This window comes from Hermetia illucens, chromosome 5 (genome assembly GCF_905115235.1).
Source record: "Hermetia illucens chromosome 5, iHerIll2.2.curated.20191125, whole genome shotgun sequence".
Taxonomy (NCBI): domain Eukaryota; kingdom Metazoa; phylum Arthropoda; class Insecta; order Diptera; family Stratiomyidae; genus Hermetia; species Hermetia illucens.
Genome location: NC_051853.1, coordinates 35,405,578 through 35,431,970, shown reverse-complemented (window position 1 = coordinate 35,431,970; position 26,393 = coordinate 35,405,578). Strand labels below are relative to the sequence as shown.

Below are 26,393 nucleotides of genomic sequence, written 5' to 3'. Positions count from 1 at the left end.
CCCAAATCGATTCTATGTTTCGTATGTACTCTCTTCTGTACAGCACACTCAACACAGTACTTTCACATTTTTTCCACCCCTCAGTGTTTGTGTTCGATTTTATACGATGCGTTGGCAACAAGAGGAAAACTTTTTAGTGAAAAAATTAAAATTATCTCCAAACAGTTAGAAAATGTTGTGCCAGTGAAGTGAATTGTATCGAAAATCGAAATAGTTACGTGAAAACAAGAATATCGCGCGATATCGGGGGTGGCTCGAACCGGAACTCGAGGAAAAACCAAAATCGGGTACAAACAGGGAGACAATGCAAACACTGCATTGTTTTTCGTCGGGCATAGATCAAACGAAGCAACGTAGTAAAAAATGCAGCTACAGTCTGGATACTTGATTACATCTGTACTCTCCGCTTTTCCATTTCTAGTGAGTGTGCATATATTCTGAATATTGTTGTGTGGCAATGCATGATTTTCCCGATGTTGGATGGACTCTTGAAAATGTGGCTCTCGATGCAGAGCAATTTTCCTACTTGAGATCCTTCGCTGCATGTCCTTACGGGGATATTGGATTTTCCGGATTTTCCGATAACACCGAGAATTACATATAAAAGTCAGAGTCATTCGGGCTTTTCCCATTAATTGTGGCCGAGAAATCGGAGGAAAGCGTGATATTGTGGTGATGCATGACATAATTGGTGTAGCCAAGATACACACCCCAAGTTTTCTCTTGTTTGGTGAACAATGTGGTGTTTGTATTGATGGAGTGTTATTGTTGTGCTAAATCCACGATGAAGTTCATACAATGAGAGTTATCAAGGTGCTCCGGAATGCATTCGCCCAGCTAGTGTATCCCAGCGGTAGAAGGCACAGTTTTCTGAGTTTTTTTGTTGCACATCATGTCATATTAGCTCCATTATATTATGGAATCTTTGGCATAGAAAACTTGAATAATAATTGTGTTAAAAATGTCTATTACGTTAGTTAGTTTTTGCTTAGGTTATCAGAGAGTCTAAATCTAAGACTTGTGTTCTGACTATATGTTCCACATGAAAAGAGACCTTACGGCGCTGATATTTTTACAAAAGAGAAATATGTGAAGTCTACAGCGATACCTATTCAGATTTCAATGAATACTGTACTTTTCTTTGTTGGGGAACACTTTCACTAACTCGCACTAGGGACTGCCGAAAACCTCATATGTGTATAATTGTTCCAACCAGCCAAACCTCATCATGTCAACCCTATCCAAGTAGTATCCCTGTTGGTCCTTGAATGTTACTCCAAATGTCGCTACAACTTCTTTGTGTATTTTTTCTTTCAAATGCATTCTGTTCGCTTTTCGGGCTCTTGTCTATTCTCACTTGCTGAAGAGTTCTAATATACACTTTCGGACACTATTTTCGTTGAATTTCCGATCCTTCTATTTCAGCTTTTATGGGACCTTGACTCTTCCTCAACTTCCTTAACTCATTTTGTCTTTTAAATGTAACCACTGTCATGATTGCAACAATGAGTCCAAACAGCCTAATGGTTCGAGCAAGATTCATATCGTATGCTGGATGTCGAACCTTAGTCAATTCAGCTAGGAACTTATACCTGAGGGAAGCCAATAAAGACGGTTCTAACATACTTCAAGGCCTGAGCTCCAATCGGACTGTTGCTCCATCGATTATTATTACGACTGTGATCATAATCCCAATCAAGATTAAGTTTAGTCTGGTAATGATTCTCCTTATTCCCCTCGATTATAACTATGTCTTTTTTTGTTTTCACAAAACCTTATTGAAATCGGATTACTGTCTGTCTGTTTGTCTTTTTTTTTGGCGTTGAAGGTGGAAAGGTTCAAAACCTAAACCTGGTTCCTGCCATACGGTTATGTGAGACTTTTACTAACTAAAACCACCTTCTTCTCCTTCGCTTACCCCGCGGGACTGCCATTTCGATATTAAGTTGCGGGGCAGGATCAGTTACAAACTGCGGCTCCGGTCGTTATTTACTATTTTTCTCCGAAACTCCTCCTTGCTCAGCAGATTGTGGATCGCCTTCGTTAATTTGTCCACCACCTTCCAAGTTTTCTCAGAGGCTAACATTTCATCCACGATATTCTCGAGTGACAAGCGCGCTCTGGTGTCAATTTCCACCTCTGTGTGCGGCAAGCCTCGGGCAGTTGAAAACAACATGCTCTGCATCCTGCCGAATCATCTCACATGATGGGCAATATGGTGAGCCGTTACGCCCGAAACGATAAAGATATGCACGGTGGGAGCCGACGGCTTTGTCTAGGGCCACCTACATTTGGTAACATTCTTGCCAACAATGAAGCAACCATGGAAACCTTGGTTGCTAAATTCTTAAGATGGGGATTGAATTTCAACCTTTGATCAACCATCACTGTTTTTGCGCGTTGGTTGCGAATCTATTTTGTGTTCGCCAATTTTGATCTTTATCGACGTTTGCTTTCTTCGGTTGGTGATCAAAATTGCTTCGGTTTTATGCTCTGTGAGCATCAGGCCAGCGTCTTCCAATCAAAACCTTAGTTCAAAAATTGCCTCGTTTGTGCGGAACTCGATCTCCTCAATATCTTGTGCCAAGATAGTCTTTCCGATGTCGTCTGCAGAGCCAATTATTTTCACTCCTTTGGGCAGTTGCAACTTTAAAATTACATCATACATAATTATTCACAAAAGAGGACCGAGTACTGATCCTTGTGGAGCCCTACAGGCGGTTCTATATGTTTTTTAATAGGCCTCATCATCATCACGACGCAATAACCGGTATCCGATCTAGTCCTGCCTTAATAAGGAACTCCAGACATTCTAGTTTTGCGCCGAGGTCCACCAATTCAATATCCCTAAAAGCTGTCTGGCGTCTTGACCTACGCTATCGCTCCATCTCACACAGGGTCTGCCTCATCTTGTTTTTCTACCATACATATTGGTTATAGACTTTGCCGGCTGCATCATCCTCATCAATATGGATTAAGTAATTCGCCCACCGCAACCTACTGAGCCGAACTTTATCCATAACCAGACGATCGTGGTACTGCTCCTAGATTTCGTCGTTATGTAGGGTACGGAATCGTCCATCCTTATGTAGGGGGCCAAAAATTCTTCGGAGGATTCTTCTCTCGAACGCGGCCAAGAGTTCGCAGTTTTTTTGCTAAGAACCCAAGTCTCCGAGGAATACATGAGGACTGGCAAGCTCATTGTCTTGTACAGTAAGAGCTTTGACCCATTGGTCAGACGTTTCAAGTGAAACAGTTGTTGTAAGCTGAAATAGGCTCTGTTGGCAGCCAACAGCCGTGAGCGGATTTCATCGTCGTAACTGTTATCGGTTGTGACTTTCGACTCTAGATAGGAGAAATTTTCAACAGTCTCAAAGTTGAAGTTTCCTATCTTCTTCCCGTTTGACCAGTGTTGTTTGTTCCTTTGTTTTTGGCGCGGACGTTGCCACCATATGCTTCATCTTGCCTTCATTAACGTGCAGTCCGAGATCTCACGTCGCCTGCTCGATCTGGATGAAGGTATACTGTACATCTCGGATTGTTCTCTCCATAATGCCAATATCGTCAGAGTAGGCCAGGGGGTTGAAAAGGATGGTGCCTCTCGCATTTACTTCTGCATCGCGAATCACTTTTTCCAGGGCCAGCTTGAAGAGGACGCATTATAGTGCATCTCCTTGTCTTAGACCGTTGTTGATGTTGAATGGTTCCGAGAATGATCCTTCTGCTTTTATCTGGCCTCGCACATTGGTCAGGGTCAGCCTAGTCTGTCTTACCAATTTCGTCGGGATATCGAATTTTCCCATGGCCGTGTACAATTTTACCCTGACTATGCTATCTAGGTGGCTTTAAAGTCGTTGAAAAGCTACTGATGTCCATATTCCAACAGTTTTTCCATCGCTTGCTGCAGAGAGAAAATCTGATCTAATGCTGATTTACCTGGAGTGAAACCTCTTCGGTATGGGCTAATGATGTTCTGGGCGTATGGGGCTATCCGACCTAGCAAGATAGACTAGAATATCTTATAAATAGCATGCAGCAACGTGATACCTCTATAATTGCAGCACTGTGTGATATCTCCCCTTTTATGTATGAGACAGATAATGCCTCGTTGCCAATCGTCAGGCATTGATTCGCTGTCCCACACCTTCAACATTAGTTGGTGAATCACTTGGTGTAGTTGGTCGCCTCCATATTTAACTGATTCGGCTGTAATTCCATCGACTCCTGGCGACTTATCATTTTTAAACCGATGAAATGCACGGACTGTTTCTTCTATACTTGATGGTGGCCGTATTTATCCGTCATCTTCAGTTGGCGGGACCACCAACTTGCCGACGTTCTGAGTGTTCAGCAGTTCATTAAAGTACTCAACCCATCGCTACAATGTGCTCATTCTCTCGGAAATCAGATTTCCCTCTTTGTCTCGGCAGGATGAGCATCGAGGTGTCTGCTGACTTGTTTATAAAACTTCTGTGCCTGGTACAGTTGCTCTCTTTTCAAGTTCATAGACTTGTTACTTCTTTCAGGCTCCTTTTTTCTATCTGCGAAGTCGCGTCTGCATTCGACGGAGTTCGCGATAAGTCTCTGCGGGTGCCCGCGTTCTTTGAGAATGCAACATTACTCGCTATGCAGCATTCTTCCGTTCCGTTGTTAGCTTACATTCATCGTCAAACCAGCCTTCCCGACTTTTCTTGCGGCTGGGGATAAGTATGTTTGTGGCCATGTCAATGGTAACGCTCTTCAGGTGTGAAGATCATTTGTTGATGCTTCATCTCCAGGACAACTATTGACTGTGGTTATTGCGGCATCCATTTCCCCCTTATAGGTGTTGCGGAGGGCTGTGTAGTTAATGGCTTCAGTATGCACTCTCCCCTGATTGTCAGGTGTGTATTGTAGGTGGTGTTCTAATTCAAGCTCGGAGCACCATGCCAACGGGATAGTGACCCGAGTTTATATTGGCCCCGCTATAGGTTCTGGTCTTCATCAGGGCTGAGAGATGGAAGCATTCAATCAGCACGTGGCCAATTTGGTTGAACGTGGCCCCATCTGGAGAGGCCCACATATGTTTGTGGACCACTTCCCGCCCAAACCAGGTAGTTTCAACAATCATTTCGTGCGATATTGCTAATTGAATAATCCGCAATCTGTTATCATTGTAAGCTATAGGAGCCGACGTATCACCTGAATACGGGCTTCGTCCCTACTTGACTATTGAAATTTCCAAATATGATTTTGATTTCATAGCCTAATAGGCTAACTAAGAAACCTACTCCGAGCATAGGTTTTATTGGATGGCCACTATAATATATGGTGTAATGAATCTTCTTCAGGAAACCGGTCCAGATCATTTCTTGCAGTGCTGTTACATCAGCCTTATAGTGGGACAGGGTATCGACTAGCTGTTGAGCAGCATTTGGTCTGGGCAAGGAGCTCACGTTCCATGTGCCAATGCGCCATTGGTTATTCCGTTGTTGTTGCCGGGTTCGTCGTTGTAAAGTCCAGCCTGTCCGAGGTTCTTTCTGTGGCTTCGTAACATCAGTTTTCTGTGTAGGGAAGTCAGCCCTACCTAACCCCTAACCTGAAGGACGAGTTGGTACAATTTTTTCCGTTTTTAGGGACGGGAGACTCGTCTTCATCCTTCTCCGTCTGCAGTTGTTCATTAAAAAAGAACTCCCAGAGATCACTGGATTAGAACAAGCTTCTGTTTCCTCCACTTTTCCGGGAAAACCCCTTCTTTGAGTCACGTCGTAAATGCTTCAGCAAACTACCTTGGAGCTGCTGGAACAACCACTCCCAGAGCTTTATTTGGAACGCCATCTAAGCGTGGGGCTTTATTTTTCACAATTTTCTTTGCGGCCTCCAGGACTTCTTCAGTGAACAGTGGGCAGGTTCGATTCATTTGAAACTGTTGAAAAGAGGGTACCAATATTACCCCGCAGCAATCAAGATTAGTGATCGGTGGCGAGCGTTCATCCTTGATTGATGCCACGGCTGCCTTGCATGCACCTCTCCATTAATCGGAGTTTGTTTCCTTGCATAACCTTGACGTTGACTGTGTCTCCTGGCTTTAAGGCAAACTTTACGAAGTTTATCGATTTCGGCATTCCACCAGAAGTTGGGCATTCGTTTCTTGAGTACAGTGCGCCGTGGCATGGAAGCGCCACATGATTTTTATATCCTTTCAAGAACTTGCGTCACCTTTTCTTCTGTGTTTCCCCTCGGCATCGCTTCCTGCAGTAGTATTTCCTCCAACATTTCTTTGTCAAGTTTCTTGGATGTCCAACACGACACTGCAGCTTTGTTGATACGTCCTTGCTCCTGTCCTACGCTCTATCTGGAAGATAATAGCCTGATGGTCGCTATGCGTATATTCCACGCTCACCTGCCATTAGAGATTGGAGATGTGGCTAACAAACGTAAGTTTTATCATCGATCCCATATCCCATCTCCGAAAAGTATTGACACCACCAGCATTTGCCAGATCAACATTCAGACGTTAAAATACTTCGAGCAATATGCGGCCTCTGGTATTTGTTTCGCACCAACCCCAATCTTGGGGCAAAGTTAAAATAACCTGCTATTATTATTGGGTTGTGGCGACTTGCTTCGGAAGCTAATCTTTATATCATCAGTACGAATTCATCTAGCGTGAGGCTTGGCGTAGCGTAACAACTAAATATGTGAATGCTGTCTACTTTGGCTCATGTGAATCCGTCTTCTAGACTGTTGTTCGTGTTTTCGATTGCTCGGTTTCCACAGGTTCAGATTACTGATTTTCCGCTTCTGTCTGATATAAAAACACCACTGTGCAGATCCTTGTAGATGGCTTTATTTTCAAGCAGGCTTTGGGACTGCAGACGCCTATCGTTGTGTCTGAAGCATCGATAAACATGGCCAGAGGTGCATCTGGCCGAGGAAATATCAGTGGTGTAGCATCAACACGCTGTTGTTTGACAGTTTCAAACGGAAACTCAGTACACCACACAACCTCGCGGGCGTTTTTGGTTTTGGGTCTAGACAAGTAAACGTTGAGGATCGCTTGGTGATGAGCGGCCTTGGGCAGGAAATGACGATAAAAGTTTAACATGCCCAAGAACCTTCGCAGATCCTTCATCGTGGTTGGATACCGTCACGGGTAATAATGTGGCCGGGAAATTTCACCTGCTTCTGTAGGAATTTGCTTTTTTCAACGTTTAGAACGAGCCCGGCCTCAAGGAGACTTTGAAAAATGCACTCGAGATGGCCCAAATATTCAGATTCGGAAGAAGAGGCGACCAAATCATCTTCCATGAAGACGAAACAGAAGTCACAGCGTTGTACAATCTAAACGGCATTCTGGTGAACTTGAAGAGTCCGAAAGTTGTGCAGATAGCTGTTTTCGGTATGTCTTCGGAAGCAACAGGGATTTGGTTATACGCCTTGGCTAGATCCAAGGTCGTGAAAACACAGCAGTTTGTCAGTGAATGGGCAAAGTCATTACTAAAAGGAATAGGGTATTAGTCTGGAATTGTCTGAGCGTTCAGATGCTTGTGAACTCCGCAAGGCATCCATTCGCCGTTTGGGGTTAGGAACCTACAATTACCCGGTTTCAGGAGATCTTCGAACTTTTTCTTAGGGGACGCACCTTTGAGAAGATTGGAGAGATGTTAGCGTTGATGCGATGTTGCACATCGTGCTTTACCGGCTGGAAGAAACTACTTTCAGAAGTGGTGTTGCGATATTTTCAGAGGAGTGCGCGAATGCGACGGTCGCAATGTCCTCCTACGGTGGTAACAGCAAATTTTCACAGCGGATGAGAGTCCCGTGTTGGGACCACCCGAACGCCCTTTTCTGGAAGCAGACCTCGACTGTGACTGCAATCGAGATCTTCCTCCCGAACGCAATGTATCTACAGTCGACCTCAATTTGGAGACCACGTCCGCAATTATGATCACCATTGAAATCCCGGAGTGACTCTAGACACTTTCGCGACTACGAGGCGCGCGAATTATAATGTCTACTAGGATTTCCTAAGCTTTAGTTAGGAGAGTGCAACATTAAAAACAAGTTTTGTTTTGTTTCACCAAAGAAAAACTTTATTCGTTAATGTCGGTCTTAAGACAAACTGGAAGTTACATTATTGAAATCCAAAGATGAGTAAAATTGCTGATTGCAGTTAAATGCAATTTTATGGAATTTGCCGAATATTTTATGAGAGCGGATGTAAGTAGAATTTCCCAGCAAATTCTTGCCATTCTGGCTTAAGTTCATATGGCACCGGATGGGAGAGCTCGTTTTCGTATTTTTTAGACTTTCTACTTTCGTTAATGTAATTCGCCTACACATCGTGGACAGGCGGAAGGCACCTCCAGCGACTCCGAGTCTGCACAGGCCAAGATACTGCCGGTAATTTCTGGGAGCCGCTGCAATCAGAGCGTCTTCAACAACTCTGAGCCCACCTTATCCCCTCCAGCTGCCTCATTTCTCAAAGCAGCTGGCTGGAGATACGGTCGCCCAGCACAACAGAGTATTCAGTTGGAAACAGAGATATGTAGCATGAAGCGGTACTTGGCAGCTTGATACTTCATCTTGGGTAAATTTTTTGACTATAGATAGACTTATAGACGTTCTGGGCTGGATCATCCTCATCCATACGGATTAAACCGCCCGTCCATCGCTCATAGATTTGAGGAAGATGGTCTCTTTCGCATATACCTCAGCATCACGGAATACTTTTTTCAGTGCCAGGTTAAAAAGGATGTACCATAGTGCATTTCTTGTCTTAGTCCGTTTTTGATGTTTAATGATCTCGAGAGTGATCCTCCTGGTTTTATCTGCCCTCGCACATTGTTCAGGATCAGCCTAGTCAGTCGGGACACTGAATTCTCTCGTGACCGTATATAGATTTATCCCGGCTATGCTACCGTAGGCGGCCTTAAAGGCGATGAAAATATGTTGCAACTGATGGCCATATTCCACCTGTTTTCCGTCGCATGTCGCAGAGAGAAAATCTAGTCTGTTGCTGATTTGCCTGGAGTGAAGTCTCTTTGGTATGAGCCGATGATGTTCTAGGCGTATGGAGCTATCTGACCTTGCTAGGTCAGAGCATATCTTATAGATGGTAGTTAGCAACTATACTGTCAATTATGATCGGGAAAATTATCATTAGCATCATTGTTATATTCACAAATCTTATATTTTCTTCTCAAAATATTGAATTTTTACTGTCGAAGCTACTCAGAATCTCCTATCAGTTACTCTGACGAAGCCTCATTTTTTGAAGTTATTCATGCTTGGCGAAAGGCGGAATAGATACTTTCATTTTCACCTTAAGTTCAGAGTCTTGTCCAGCATTTTGTATATAGACTAAATCCTGTTTGAAATTAGCTCCTAAATCATAAAGGAGTTTCCTTACGGAAGCTAACTTGTGGAGAAGTTTGTCAAAGGAGGTGCGCATATTCCAAGCTGTAGCTTCATATAAGACCAGTCGTTATCCAGGTTATGGGCAGAATTTCATTGGCAAACGTCTACAAAATTGCTCAATCAAAACAGAGTTCAAAACAAATCAATGGAAAAGCTCCTTTCGCCCTTTGGGCATTCATACGAGGTATCTCAGGACTATCGAAGTGATAAACTAAGTAGCCTACCCAGAGGTAATTCAGGTGTATTTTCACTTCTTCAAAGTTTATTATTCTGTATTATTTTTGGGAGATTTCAAACATCCTATGTTTTTCCTTTCCTGTTTTCCATTACTTGAACTTTCTTCTTTGAAAATTAAAATCCACTAATTCGCATTAGGGGGAGGGGGAGCTGGATGTGATTTCTAATTACAGCATCAACTTGTAGACAACATGTTATTATCAAAACAGAATTCGGCAACTTCCAGTGTTCAGAAATATCAAGCAGAATTTTCATACTTCATTATTTAACGAAAGGATTCATCAATATTTAACACACCCCCCACTACCGCACGTCTCATTTCTCTGAACGTGGTCTCCTTTCCTACAGGCTTTCCCTACTTTGTTGCATGTACTCCTCTAATTACCTGTGCAAAGTCTCGTTAAGACTTTGTGAAACCTTTGTTTTGGGTGCTCGTCTCCATAGACAGGTGCCTCCTGACGATAAGCACACACGCTTATTATACAATATATAAACAATGGCGGCCATAAGGGATAATGAAAGCATAATTGGGAAAAGGGAACAAAGGAGGCAGATCTGTGCATAAACTTTATGAAACTCATCGCGTGATTTTTCCTTGCTTGCCTATCGCTCCCTCGCTTTTGTCTGCCGAGCAACAATGCTCCGATTATCAACAAAGGTCCACAGGATTTTGTTTCTACAGAACATTTTGTGAAGGGAATTGGAGGCAAGAAGTACTTAAGTCGTTTCCATGCTCTTTTAAGAGGAAACTGCACGAGCCCTGTGCAGGCACAAAGGACTTTTTAAGCGTGATTGACAGGATTTCATGCACTCGGGTACCTTGCATGGTTCTAGCTATTCAACAAGGTATTTAGAGCCCAACATATTATTACTGTTTGTTTCTGTCCAGCTTTTCAGGGTGGCGTGTGTTGTGTTCGTTTTGCCCCGGGGTAGATATAGGCCAGTAATTAAGTCGAATGCATGCAGTCTACTTGTAGGAATTCATATAATTATGAGCACATTCACATTTCTTTGTGTTGTTCGTGCAGGTAGTCGCCCGATTGTGTGATGGAGGCCATCGATGCTCACCGCCAAAGGAATGTTGCCCGCAGGGTTGCTGTTATTTGTACGCACCGCCAAGCGCTCCCAGATCGCTTCCACCAGCTACAGATCATGTGCTCAATCTGTTCTTCATAAATCATTGGTATTTTTGGTAAGTATCGGCGACTTAAGGACTCTTTAGTGAATATTTAGAATTAATAACAAAATTATATGTTAACTCTCCGGGAAGGCGAAAACGCAACTCCCTATACGGGTTACACCTGAAGGGTTTTTCCATGTATATCGATGATGTTCAAGGAAGTATCTTTCGTTCGCTTGAAACCGTTCCCAGTGGAGAGATATTCCTGGGAATGTCGTCTCCGCGGGAGTTACTTCATGACCGCAAAAAGCTGTTTTGTAATCCAATCACTCCATTAAGTCCAAACAGCAGCGGTCCCCAACAACATACATCCTGACACGTAAATTTCAAATCCATTAAAAATTTATTCTCCACTTAAACATACTCATCGCATGTGTTCCTTATGCGGCAGGTCTATGGATAGATTCATATGTGGTCGTAGGATGTCAGCATGCTTAGCATGAAGTTGATGGCGATACTGTCCTGGAAATGGTCCCACTGTCACCAGCTCTAGAGACAATAATTCATACGAGTGCTCTCGAAACGATTCACATTTCATGGTCAGGATGTATTTGAAAAAATCATTTTGTTCTCCATTATTGATCGACCTTTATCTTAAATTCAACGGAACTTGAAAATTGTTATTAAGTTTTGAAGAGCGGTGGTCACTTCGAGTGGACTGAACCTCATAGTCATGAAAGTGCGTTCTCATTCCAAAGGACATCATCTACCTCCACTGTGGGAAGCTAATTTTAGAGTTGGGTAGTGATTAGATGGCACGTGCCCAATGTCGGACTGGATTTTCCATTGGAAACAAAAATAAACTAATAGTGGGAACACTATGCGGACATGTTCGTCACACTCGTATGCACTAGCCAACAGGAGTGGGGTTGGGTAATGCAAGATAAATATGGAATGCCATAAATGGGAAACTCATGTTTGTATGGTGCCCAAAATTTCACTCATGCCATACGCCAACACGCAATTAGATAACAAACAGGCTTGGTACGTCTCCGTGTTTGCAATGGAAGGAGAACTAAACCGCTGCCTTGAGCCTATTTATAAAGCGGGTAACCATTCTCTCGTGAAGATTTCATGTACAGTTAATGCATTCAAGTGTGATGTGTACCTTTCAGAAATTACACGAAATTATGGAAGTCCTCTCCATTGAGCCTGCAAAGAATCTTTCGTTACGGAAAGTGGGCTCATGTTCCATGTCCGTGTCCCTGTCCCTGTTCCCTAGGTGTACTTTGCAGTATTGTGTCTAAAAGTTAGAGCTCCCTTATATAATAAAATCTGAGTGAACAGCCTGTGGGCATGCACATACCAGAAATGCAAATGAATACTCTTCCTGTGGAAACTAATTGTTATTCAGATAAACTCAATGTCTGCCTGTCAGTATGGAAAGAAGAGTATGAAATTTGGATTATGCAAACCGCACATGGTGTAATTAGTATTTAGTTGTCTTTGAGAGGGATGGAAAGACGTGACTCTCATATATGCACTTTACATATAAGTTTTGAATTTCATTAACTCTTGCACCCTATCAACTGCACTGGATGACGACCAATTAATCATCACAGAAAGGCTGCATTTTATTGCAAACTGTATGTGACTATGAGATACCACTCAGTCCACCAATCCAAGAGGTATTATGTTGCTGAGTACTATCAAGAGAATATTTTTTGCTATCTTGCTAGGCCAGATAGTCCCATACGCCCAAAACGTTACCGGGCCATGTCAAAAAGGTATTCCAGACAAATCAGCAACAAATCAAGTCTTCTCTCTACAGCAGTCGATACAAAAACTATCGATTGTATCATTTGTAGGGTTTTCTATAAAACAAAATTTTATTAAAATGGGTTAAAGTTTGTTTGTCTCCCTTTTTTTAGTCATTGAAGGGTGGAAAGATTCAAAACCGTGCGGCCCTACGGTTATGTGGGACTTTTACTCCCTGAAACCACCTTCTCCTCCTTCGCTTACATCTCGGGGCAGAATCTGTTACGAATTGCGTCGTGTTGTTATTTACTTCTTTCCCTCGATGCTCCTTCTTCTTCCGCAGCTTGTGGATTAATTAATTTTTCCACCGCCCTCCAAGTTGTTTTAGAGATTGGCAAGTAGTCCATGATATTTTCGGGGGCCAACAACACCCCAGCGCCAAGCTCCACCTTCGCCCTTTGTGCAGCCAACTTCGGGCAATTAAAAACAACATGCTTCGCATCCTCTGGAATAATCTCGCATGTCGGGCAATATGGGGAGTCGTCGCAGCCAAAACAACAAAGGTATGCACGGTACCCTCCGTATCCGTTTAATAATTGAATTAAGTTTTCATCTGGAATAATCCGGTGAGTTCAGCGTCCCTTAGGTGAATCATTCCATCTTTTTGCCATTTTAAAAATAACTTCACTTCCTGCTAATTGCCAACGATAGGTACAGGATTCACCAATTGCATGTGTCGAGTCATAGAGACGTCGATCTTCGTTCGCCAAAATGTCATCCGATGTTTTACGGTATGCGCACGACTCTCGCAATGCACCTTATCGGTAGGGCGTTGCGATTTTTCTCCTATTTGCTCCTAGCTTCAATGCCGATGCCCAGACTGGAGCTTCATAAAGCAAGATGCAGTTGACAACTCTCGAGGAAAGGAGCCGAAGGCTGTGCCTAGATGCCCTAGGCGGTAATATTGTTGCCAAACATGTAACAACTCGTGAAGTCTTTTGCCAAATTTTCAAGATGTTTGAAATTCACTTCTTGGTCAATCATGACTCCTAGGTATTTAAGCATTCGTTGCGAACATATGACATGTTCACCAATTCTGATCTTTATCGAATTTTGCTTCCTTCGCTTGGTGATCAAAACTACCTCAGTTTTATGCTCTGCGGAACCCAGACCAGCGTCTTCTAGCTCCTGTGAGGACCTCGATCTTCTCAACATCTTGTGTCAAGATAGCCACTCCAATGTCGTCTATGAAGCTGTTGGTGGTCACTACTTTAGGAAGTTGTAACTTCACAATTCCATCATACATTATTATCCTCAGGCGAGGACCGAGGACCGATTCTTGTGGAACCTCGCAGGCTGTCCAATACGCCTTAGGTCCATCGACCGATTGGTAACACAATAGCCTTTCCAGAAGAATTGTATGACTATGCGCACCAGGTACTTGGGCGCACCTAATTTGGCCAAAGCCGCAATTATTTTGCTTCATTTTGCAGTATTGAACGTATGTATTTTTCATATTGAAAGTAACGTGCAAAATTTATTGGCGTCCATTACTTTCTCCGCAATTTTCTTCACCGTACTGATCTCATTGACAGTAGATCTTGTCGTTTGGGATCCATACTGCCTATCTAAGAGGCTGTCCCCCCTTTTGTGTTTGGTACAAACCTATTGTAGATGACCCGTTTGAATATTTGGCTGATGCCGTTTAATAAGCATATCGGCCTATAAAACGAAGGATCGCCCAAAAGCTTCTGTTGCTTCGACTTTGAGAGCAAGTCGCAAATATTTCAACGTAGTTGCCTCGCAAATTTCATAGGGATCTATCTGAACAATGGGCAGGCCTGATTCACTTGAAACTTGTAGGAAGAGAATACTAATGATTTCTCGCAGAAAATCAATGTCAATGCAATTTTCTTGATATCTTTTGCTCCTGTCCTAAGGTCTATCACCGATTCCATATCCCGTTTCCGAAAAGTATTAACGCCGCTAGTATTTGCCAGAACTACCATTTAGGCGTGAAAATGCTTCGAGCAATATGCGGCCCCTTGCATTTGTTTCGCGATTTGGAATAATCTTCATCCCAAGCGTTAAAATCGTCAGCTATTATTATTAGGTTGTGGCGGCTTGCTTCGGAAGATAACCTTTCCACCATCAATAGGAAGTCATTTAGCGTGAAGCTTCTCACGTAGCATGTCCTGAACTGCCTGGCAACGGTTTAAATTTAGTTGTAGAAACTTAATTTACGAAAAGCTGGAATCACCTTCATAAACACTGGGCATCTGTAATTTCCTGTGATATGGTCGAGGTTACTTTTCTGTGCTTCTCTGGCATTTGGGATTCCCATTGCACAGTTTGGTTATATGTCGTTCTTCTTCGCATCTTCGTCACAACTTAAACCTATGGTACTTGCCTGAACGGTTTCTCGAAATGCGTCCAAATCCCAGGCGTTTGGACCACCTCCTTGGCGATATCTGTTCTTCCACTCGACAGCTATCCCAGCCGATATGAATTTTGCCGACGACAATAGTTTTTATCATTGCTTCGAACGGGAGAGCTATTTTGACCGTCTGAGTCCCACCATATGCATTACTTAGTCTTATCACATTGAACTCAAGGATCGAATCTAGCCCGAGCTGATTCCTTTAAACCTTGCAGATTTTCGCTTTTATGATGATCTCATATAGGTCCTCGCAATCAATCAGCATTGAGTCCTAACTCAGCTTTATTTCCTCTGCTTTGCCCAGTGGTGACTCGATCTTCTTATGGAGATCATGGGATTTACTTTCTCCAGGCCTAAGCTCAAGGATTAAATCGCCTTTCTGCGTGCATCTTATCCGGTTCACATATTCACCCAAACCCAGGACAGCTGCTTCCCTCACTTGTTGATTTTATAATTAACGCATCCGACCGCGATATCTTTTGTGGTCTTCCTTTTCTCTCTACTTTAGTCCAAGTAGAGTCATTGACGTGTGTTTCTAGATGGTTCAGTAGACTTCCACCGAGTAAGTTTTCTGATTACATCGGTGGTATTTTCTCATTCGTTTCGTTTGTTTCGGGGAGTGGGGATTCTCTATTAGTGACCCTATGCGCTATGTGGGGCTCTCATATTGCTTTTTGTCTCGAAGGCGATCCACAGCTTAGTCCGAGTTTCTACCGAAAGTATAGATTTTGAGGACGTTTGTGTTGCTGCTCGTACTTCTATTGTTACGATATCCGTCATCACCAGTGTGATTTGAACCGCGACCTTCGGTTACGATAGCCCAGTGCTCTAACCACTTGAGCCATCCGGACAGCTCATTCATGCCTCAAAATACATCGACCTAATAGAACATACTTCATTTTTAATTTCACCGTGCACGTTGTATTAGGGACCTACAAATTGCATTAGGTTCGAGATCGCAACGACTAATTTTAAAAACGTCTGTGTCCTCGCCATTTGCAGCATTGATGCCTCGCTATTGAGTTTTTTGGTACGCTCAATTTCCGATCCCCATCGCTTTTTCCTGTCGACGATCTCAATACTCTAACGTTACGTCTAAACGTCTAAAAGGATCGGTAGCGTTTTTAATTTGCCCCTCTTTGGTACATTTGCCAGCGGATTGCCTGCCTGCTGTCGCGATACCCCTCGACAATAAGGTAGGCATTTCTCCCTCGTGTTGAATCTCTTGATCCATCCTCTAATTGTTTTTAAAATTTGTAAATTAATAGTTGACAACGGGCCAAATCCTTTTTGAATTGGCACAGGTGGTAAGTCTTCGCCATCTAAAGTCCGCGACTGCTAAATGATGCGAATAGATTAGACCCGTGACAGTCGCCAGCGGGTCACAGGCGCACGGAAGGACTGCCAAGAGCAGAGCCCCGCCTGGCCGCATCAATGTTCCTATCACCAGGAACCCAGAGGAGACGGACCTTGAGCATGCCGCTCGGACTGTTCAGCGCGTTTCTGTACTGCCCAACCAGCCTGGAAGATGTTACCACTATGTACAAAACCTTAATAGCCGCTTAGCTGTCTTCTACTCTACCCTAGTTGGAAAGTCCATAGCAAAGTTTCTCATACTGTGGCCTCAGGGCTCCGCTGTGCAGTATTCGGACCCACCTAGTCTGCTAGCGCTGCACGCTACAATTAATTTATGGTGGAGGTCTAGGGGGAGGAGTTGTGGGAATATATTGAGAGCATCTGCCGGACAGGACTGCAAAGCCCCTGTACATGTGGTTCTTTGAGTCCTATTGAGCTTCGTTCTTGTGTACTTTCTGTTCAAAGCCTGTCATCATAAAATAGAGCCGTACGTTCGGATGGGACCCACCACTACTACATCCAAACAATCATGCTCGGTCGGAGACCCCATTTCTTTGGAAAGGTTCTCTTGCTATACAGACCTTCTTAATCCTCAGTTCTATCTTCAACCTCCAATTTAGTTTTGGATCCAGGTTTACATCTAGGTATTTTGCATTGGAGGAAGGAACCAGTGTACCCTTTGGTTGTGATCTACCCATTGTCATTTCCGCGTTTCGATCACATTACCCATAGGTAACTGACCTGTGCGCCGACAAAGTTCCTTGTTCAAAATGGCATCAGGAAATCGTATCCCGATGATACGCCGCTGGTAAGTGGTCATGAAGATTTGCAGCTTTTGAGTAACAGTGTGATACTCAGCAACACAGAAAGAAAGTTAGCACAGAACAGTCTCAAATTGATCTTCGCGTTTAGATAAGTGCATTTGTGTAACTGGATTATCTTAGTTCTTAGCACACTGGTCAAAGCTTCATTGATGGAATTGATACTAACGTTGTTGAATGCTCCTTTTTTATTCAGGAAGGCAGTTAAAGTATAATGCTTGAATTGCAGTAATCGCTCAACCATGCCAATTACCTTGTGGATAGCGGGTTCTGTCGATCTGCCTTGAGGTAGGCATGTAGGGACTTTGAAAAAGGAATCTGATTAGTTCAAAGTCTTTCGCGGATTCATGGCCTCGCCTGTCTTCTTTCGTTTTGAAAACCACTCCTTCGCGACTCCAAAAGTGTAGTACGTGCCCCAAGGAGAATCAGCTCCGGTAAATTTCTACAAGCCACAGCACAACCTTTCCTCCACTTTTGAGAGAAGAATCCTCGGTAAAATTTTTAGCTCTTACTGGAGATGGGATGGACGATTCCATGGCCTATATTATGTATAAATTTGAAGGAAGGAGATCATCTGTTTCGTATAACTGAGGAAAATCAATCCCGAAAAGTCTATATGAACAATATTAATGGTGGGCTTAGGTGAAGCAATGGCATACGCCAGGACCCAGACAGTTGTTGGGGATAGTTAATCTCATTGCAAAACTGGTATATTTGGAGTTGTTTCAGTTTGATAAAACAAGATAACAGCTAACCTGTCCTGGGAAACTCTTCATAAGAACATTAAGGATGCTTAGAAGGACCTCAAAATGTGGTATGTAACCAGCTACCCGCGTTTATGAATCATCGTAGTTTCTCTCAATGCTGTTTAGCCCAGCCCAGTCCTTCTCGAAAAGTCTTTACCTCCCTTCAATTACACTGCGTCATTTAGTTTTAGGTCGATCAACTCCCTGGTTTTGCATGGTGAAAATGGTCCCACTGCATCGCATAGTCGTCTCGTGATGTGGCAATGCCCCCATATTTTCCGCCTTCACGTCAGCTCACAAATATCTCACAAGGACGGCGAGATAGATTTTCGTTGAAGAATATATCAAACGAAAATAATAAGTCATGGTTGTCAGTTTGCAGCGACGTGCTGTCCCACGACTTCCCGAAAAGCGTACATTCTTGCTTCACTGATCTTGGCCATATAGTTCTAGAGCGATCCTCTCGTCGGCTGCCTTGAGATAGTGGTTTCCATTGCATACCATAGCAGTTGCTAGAGTTTTCCCTCTCTCAATGGATTACCTATCATTTGCCAATTCTGCCTTCTAATAATTTATCAAGAGGTATTTGGCCGGAATTCCGATGAAGTCCTTCGTTTGGCTTTGCCTTAGGCGAGAGTACCCCGATGATAGGGCGCAAGCAAGAGTTAATGAAACCTTGAAGCTCTTGAGTGACAATGGCGGTCAATTTCCATGTGTTGCTTTCATATAGCAGCATGGAGGGAACATTTACAAAAAAATAGGAGGGGGGAGGGAAAATTGCTGGAGTGGAACTACAAAAAGTTCTGAAGCAGATGAAAGAAGAAGGCCTCACGTATTTTATATATAATAATCCTACTCTCATTCCAGGCCATTTCCTCTGGAAGGTGGATGGGCAGTAAAAAACGTTAATCCGATTGCTAAAGGATAATTGGGCTCGGGGTGACACTGAAAAAGAGACTCAACCTCCAGATAATTGACTACCATGAAAAACATTCAAGCTAGTGTGTTTTAAGACCTATCTAGTGTCTAATACGATATGAAAATACATTGTTCATAAAAAATCTGCTTCAGTGATGTCTTCAACCTAACAAGCATATTTTATAGCATCCCAAGTTCGATATTTTTCTCAAGAACTGCAAATTATCTCAGATAAATGTAATACCCAACTAGAGTAAAAATTCGATACTTGTGATGATTCACCACTGGCAAGTGTTCACGAAGATTTGCAGGTTTTGAGTAACAGTAGAGATCACTTACCATGTGACACTGCCACATAGCAACACCGAAAGAAAGTTAGCACCTAACAGTCTCAAATTGATCTTGGTGTTCAGATAAGTGCATTTGCAGATTTCAAACAAGGCAACCATCATCGGCTGAAGCCACACTTGCTGCAGATAGGGAGGGTTTTGTTTTGTTGGTGTTTATCTTTAGTCCAACTATACTTGCCCCTGACCTGGTGAGAGAACAAACAGATGTCATAACGTTTACTAGTTGTCGCTCTTATAATACCTGTCAATTTCTGCAGGAATTCCCTTCTGCTAGACACACTACCTATTCATTTTGTCGAAAGCTTGAAAGCAAAGATCTAAACTCCGCGCACTGTTCCGAATAGATCTGTAGAGTGTTATTGTGATGATGGTAGGGGGATCCGGAGCGGAAACCTGCCTGCTCTGTTTCGATCAAGCTTTTGAGGTGTCTTTGCTATCTAATACCGTTGACACGCATATATTCCTCCAATCTCACCCTTCTTTGCAATTTCAATGATCATCCCTTTCATCCACTCTCTGCCAGAAGTGTTGAATTCCCAAGATTTCCATATAAGTGGTAGTAGCAGAACTACAGATATTACAGGTGCAGCGGTTAATAACTCTGCGGATAGACTGTCAAGCCCAGGTGCCTTACTCCGTTTGAGTACATTAATGGCCGGGATAATTCCTGTTTTGCTTATAGAAACAGTGCGTATCCGCATTTTATGGTGATTACCTATGTCATCCGCAAGAAGGATAACTTGGCTGGATCTGATATGGTTACGAACATTGGTGAAGTGTTCCTTACATCTATTCAACTGCTCGTCATTCTGAATGAGGAGTCGAGCATTAGCGTCCTTCACAGGACCCAAAAATATATTCAGAGGGGACATCGATAGCTCCAGACAACATGATTGGATATGTAATTTCCAAAGGGTAGTACGTCGAGAAAATAATTACAAGAACACTGAAAAACAGAGTGGAGATTCTCCACTATCCAAGCCAAGAAATAAATTGAAGCAAAGAGTTTCAACATGGTTAGGTATACCTTTGCCGAATGCTTTACACTTTATGTACTATTGTCGCTTATTAAATTTGGAATCAAAGTTTCAAGGATTCATTACCTAGCGTAGTGGCCACCGTCAGAAAGATGTATCCTCAAGAAGCGCTCCAGCGACACCATCATTTACTGTAATTTACACTAAATTATAAATTTTTGCTATGTTATCTCGTTTTTAAAACCAACCACCTAAGACTCACTATTTCATTCATTTCAGGTGCTTAGTCGTTGCAATCATTTTAGCCATCTTATGCGCATGTTCTTTATGGAAGAAACGTCGCCAGCTCTGCGGTTGGGGCTTATCAGATCGCCATACACAATCAGAGGGTGATTCGGCTGGATCATGTTATGCTCCACCCCAATATAGTCGCTGTAGCTCATTTCATCATCCGCCGCCCCCCTACACGGAGGTTACTTCAAAGCCGGACTTATATCCGCTGGTATTCACCTGTAACGGCGATAACGGAAAGAATGGTGCTAGCTACCTAATGGTCCAATACTTTAGAAACTATATCGTTCGACCGGCTGGATCGTTGTCGGCAACCAGCACAGTAGATTCGCTTAGCTCAAGTTTTATATGTAACGCTAATGAAGCCAACACCCTGGTTCCGCCACCCTATTCGCGGGCCGCCAGCCCTGATGCAGTTGGTATCACCACGCATTTTCAACATTTCATGATGCCACGTTCCGCTTCTCAGTTGGTTTGTTCGCAGCAGCAACTGCATGGTCAGGACATGATACAACAGCAGATTCTGCAGAGTAGACAGAACGCATCGAATATGACAAATAATAGTAACATAAACAATAGTAACAGTAGTAGTCATTATTATTTTCCCAACAGTACGCAGCTCAGGACCTCGGAGAGTGTAAATTTCCAAAATATTCGGTTTTCAGGTAGTGGGAGTGGCCTAGGAAACGAAGGGGCGAACCGTACGAATGCAGTTATTATCGGATCGCAGAGCGATCAGCAGTTTAGATATATTGCGAACAGTAATAGTAATTTAAGTGATATATTTGTTAATAGCGGTAGTTGTAATAATAATAGTAGCGTAAATAACAATAATAATAATGCCCGAATGAGCGGTACTGACGCAGCGTGTCAAGCTCAGGCACAAATCAACAATAACCTGAATTATAACAATAAATCTAGCACAAATCAGTTCGCAGCAACCAATAACTTGTCAACTAACCCCGTTGCAAACAATAGTACCAATAGCAACAACAACCCTATCTACAACTCCTGCAGCTCAATTGGCGGCATTTCAATTACAGTTCCTGTTGCGCCGGACGCGAATGCTGAGTACCGTGACTTGCACGCCCTCAGGCGAAGTCTAGAGACATGTTGTCAAATTCTGCAGCAACATCAGATGCCTTCGGATAGTTTCAATAGTGCCGACTCGCCCGTCAATGTTGAGCTTGGGAAAAAATTCGAGACGGGGATGCGTAGCTACGTTACTTCAACAACCTGCTCAGCAGTGAGTAGCTTAGCAAACATCGGTTCACCCTCATCACCCCCGCAAGCCACTAGCCCGACTGGGGAAGTTAAGGAGCTGCTCGAACAAATTCGTCAATTGAAACCTGAAAGTAGTATCGACTCAACAGCATCTGATCCTCCTCCCGAGACACTACACACTGTGTCAACTATTCCCGAGGATCCACCCCGCCAACCGCATCCACTTCAGAAAAGTTCTGCCCATGGTGGACTACCGAAAAATCCTCTGACATCGGCTTTATCAAGGCGTCCGTCAACTCTACAAAGCAGGAAGAAGTTCTTTTCGTCAGGCTCATCTTCGTCCTCGTCGGCAGGAAAGCCAAATAAAGCAATGTACATTCCTATTAATAACTATAGTGTAAGGACGACTCTTCGCAGCCCTGTTGGTGCAGCTACGAACATTCTAACTAGAGGACGTGGCAGACGAGGGTGGATTTCTCGATCAGCTCCAACTACTCCGGGCACTACTCTGCCACCCAGTCGATTGGGGGATGACAGTCCGCTGCTGCTGAACGAACACGACGAGGATAATGAACAAAACCAGTGATTTTAAGTTTTTCTACTACTACTACTATTGCAACTTAACAAACATTACCTAATCGCTAGAGGTGTGTTTTTTTATTAAGTTAAAGGAAATCAGTGTTTCTGCTAAAAATTCGAAATTGACCATTTGTGAGACACAAGGAACATAGACGTTAGTTTCGAAATGTCGTTAAGTAGATATTTTAAGGTCGTAATTTTTATGTAATACAAATTTAATCAGAGGCAGTGGATTGTCGTTGATACCAATAGGACCTTGTTCTGGTCAAAATCAAGTTATCGGAATTTATTTGAATATTGACAGTGAATATTACATTTGAACTTAGCGTTCACACTTCTGTTTCTGTACAAGATTGTCAAAAGGACATTGCAGAAAAATCAGCAAGATTTTGGGTGTTAATTTTGAGATCATAAAATAAAGGAAAATTCTTCCCACTTGTTACCTAGGACCGAACTAAGAAGCACATCTATATGCCATCTTTGATGGTTCCTACACTGATCTGATCTATATTGCTCTAGAACGGTTTGCTCTTCGTCCATCTTAGGACATTTATTATGGAAAATTATACCCCTATCCTGCTTGCGAAACTTAGCATTGGAGTTGATCCAGATATACATTCCGAAAAAAGGAATCTGTTTTCTTTCTGACCTTCGTCAAATCCTTATGAAGTTGCCCTGGCTCTGTATCTTAATCTCAGGAAATGGTCTCTTCATATTGAAGTAATTTTGAATTCACTTCTCACTATTGAGAGATTGATCACTACCCTTCAATCCATGCTTCGAAATATAGCTACCTAATTGCCAAAAACTGTTCAAGCACCTTATCAAGTTCACCAATCGTACAGGCCTTTTTTAGGTTACGTTACCACTTTCATTGGTACGAGGGAAGGTCAACAATTTCGCAGCATGGGGAATAAGAAAAGTGAAATTAAGGTAACTATTTTTTTTTGTGCCTTTTCATTATATTTTCCCTTTGTGCGTTGGAAACGCATAGAGTGTTGGACTCCCGTAACGGAAGGCCGACGGACTACCAACTAAATACCTCCCCGTTTTCAAAAAACTAACCTGAAACGCTTGTCACATTACTTCAGGCTAGCCCTCGAAGCTTCAAGTTAGGTAATTCCCTTCTACAATGGAAGGAGATAGGAAAGAAAGAATTGTTGTTCAAGGAATTTCCTCGTCGTCCATAACTTCATCCTGTGCAGATAAGACTGAAAACTTCAATTCAGCCAAGAACCTAAGTTGCTAATAACCCATGTAGTCCGTCTGACTCTTGACTCATTTTGTTAAAAGAATTGCCATCACGTCCGGTTCAGGGACAGTGCGATAGGCAGACACCACCCGCAAAGCTCTCCATTCCTAGAGCATTAGCCCATACTTCGGCACCGTACAGCAAGACAGAATATGTTGCATTGGATGGAGGATAGGGATTCTCTTTCTAGTCAGGATAAGTACTTCGGTTTTCCCGAGCGCAGGGCTGAAGCCTTAAGCAATCATCCATCCGCCTACCTATGCAACAAATGCCCCGACATCATTTACATAACCATTGTGGATCTCCCTGCTTTAAAATTGAACTGTCTTGGAGATGAGTTCCCTGCAGCAGGTATTAATTCAACGAATCTACTCATGATGAGCCTTTCGAACAGCCTCTCAGTGGTGTCAGGCATGCAGAGTGACCCACATGCAAACGGCACTTCTGGTTCTCGTTTCCCTTTGCCAATGAGCACAAGTCTGCCCACCTTCCATTGGGAAGGACAAAAATCCCCTCTTTCAGACAAGCGTTAAATGTGCCAAACAGTAGGTCTGGCCGATGGTGGAACATCAGTTGGTATAACTTTGCCGGGATACCATCGGGTCCTGGCGCCTTCATGTTTTTCATAAAGAGGACTGCCTCTTCTAACTCTTTTCTGGAGAAAAGTGCACAATCCTGGGCGCATCGGCACTGCTGTTATGTACCCATACAGGATGCGTACTGAACATGTGCACAGGCGGTCTGTTCGGCATTGAAAGGGATTTGCGCAGTTTATAGCCGAGTCCCCATGAATCACCATTCTTCTTTTCCACTAGATTCTGTCAGCAGCGAGCTTTGTTTCGGTTTATCGAACTGCAGAGAAACGAACACAATACCGTTTCTTCAGTTCCTATAGCATCTAGTAAAACAGCCGTCAACTGCTTCAGGGTAGTTTCGATTAGCCGTACTGCCCGATAAGCGTGTTGAAATGCTCCATCGGAAGATTAGGAAGCAAACATCGTTTTCACCCGCTTTCGGCGGGTACTTTGTCTTTATTATTGTATGTAAGTAACCCATCTCCTTTCTTCAGATAGACGGAAGTTATTGCCTTATCTTTGGCTACAACTTTGTAAATCCCGGATACTTCTGCGCCTTGTTCGATTCCTTCATAGAATCTCCTGAAGCTTTTCTGTTTTGCTTCCCTGATCGCGTTACTATATGGCATCAATGCAATTTTCTATCTCTCCCAGCCGCCAGTTTGTTTCGCCCAGTTGAACATTTTCGGACCTCTGTTCTCTCCTTGATGACATCTTAATCGGAAAGTTAACTTCATATGCGTGAATGATGACTCTGCTAAGATCTTGCGCTACTGTTTTCAGCTTCATTTGGTCCCTGACGTTACCGCCCACTTGTAGACGGTCCATATTCTTGCTTAGGTGCCAGACATTGCGGTTCCAATCCGACTGTTCCAAATATGTCACGTTAGCGTGTTCCGCACATTAAATATTTCTAGCTTATTGCTAAAACTAAATTCGAGAAGGATATTTAACTTTTTAATTGGTGTCACTGCTTCCTCAGATCTTATAATAAGTGTTAGCATTGCAGTCGAAGAGCAATGGTAGCGCCATCCTCTTGCAGAATATTGCCCGCCTAACGACTAGTTGCAGTGGGATCCGGGTATCGGTTCCCGGAAGTAGCCCTATGCCACGACTGCCCCTTGAGTTCTTCCTACGACTTCTAGTGAGACTTGCCTCTACGAATGATGCAAGATCTCGGCTGTTCACAAGAGGAATTCAAATTACCTGCATACTACCTCCTTTCGGGCCACGAATCTGCCTTAGGAACAACATTAGGATGTTATACTTCAAAATTATCCTTGCAATTTCAGCAGATGAACCTTTTGGAGTGGAAATGAAGGTTTACCTGGGCTATTGGTTTTCCACCCAATGTGTCCTTCGAAGAGTGGGTGTGTGCATATATGCAGGAATGCTACCAAATCTGAAATTGATGAGGCAGTTGCGGCGTTTCATTACCTCCAAGGATCAGTAAACTACCCCGATTGTGAGAAGTTCGCCTTTGTCAATTTTTTGCCTGTAAAGACTCTCCATAATCAAGTAATGGGATCTTTGTTCTAAGTGATGAAGAGATGCAGAAGCTTCTCCGTCTAATTCACAGCGGCTTTGGGATGGTAGACTCTCACTTCCACACTTTCCAGCCTGGCAATTTAAGGACTATGGTACTAATCCAATCCGTCGTGTTCTCCGTGGCGCATTCTACCAGTATAAGACCTGGCTGAAAACGTATACCGGTGAACATAAGTTCTGCACTCCATTACTGACACATCTGCATGACGATGAGGTCTTCCAATGAGCAATTGGTCCGGAAATAATTTCTGCAGTTTTGCTAGTCGAATGCCTTTCACCGGACTAATACAGCTAGCGGCGAACTTCCAGGCTGCTATCTTTATACCTGACTTACCTGGGGTTTCCGCTCTCTTGGGTTTCTTGGAAGCATTCCCCTCTTGTGGGCTGATCTTCGTTGCTCTGCTGCTCCCCTTTTCCATGGTTCTAGTCTATCCTCAGCGTTCTAAAAAACTCCTCTTAGTTCCAGGCCTTCTTTCAGATAGCGCAAATAATTTTTAGCACCTTCGTCACTCAAGCCTGTTTCCTTTCTGAGGAAAGCATAGAAGATAGCCTGTCTCCTTGTCATAACCCTGTTTGAATGCCAAATAGGCCAGAATGTATTCTGAACCGCATATGAGTTATCGTACCCGTCATCGGCAATTTTATGGGCCGGACTAGTTTCGCTGGAATGTCAAATAGTAGCAATATTTCGTACAATACTGGGCAATTCATGCCATCGGAGACCTGCTTGAAGTCTACAAATACTTGGTAAAGACATAGATGGTTTATTCTTATCAGACAACTGACTTTTGCAATACAC

General features: G+C 43.2%; 1 protein-coding gene across 2 annotated transcripts; it reads left to right on the top strand.

Moving 5' to 3' along the window:
* On the top strand, window positions 1-22,626 carry LOC119658454 (probable serine/threonine-protein kinase dyrk2). 2 transcript variants are annotated; one of them, XM_038065860.1, is made up of 3 exons: window positions 1-420; window positions 10,668-10,831; window positions 20,405-22,626. In XM_038065860.1, the coding sequence occupies exons 1-3, from the start codon at window positions 364-366 to the stop codon at window positions 22,224-22,226; spliced, it is 2,043 nt and encodes a 680-aa protein (XP_037921788.1). In that variant the 5' UTR covers window positions 1-363; the 3' UTR covers window positions 22,227-22,626. The 2 variants fall into 2 exon arrangements, with proteins under 2 accessions (XP_037921788.1, XP_037921789.1); XM_038065861.1 differs by lacking the exon at window positions 1-420 and adding an exon at window positions 625-813.
* Window positions 22,627-26,393: the final 3,767 nt, after the last annotated feature.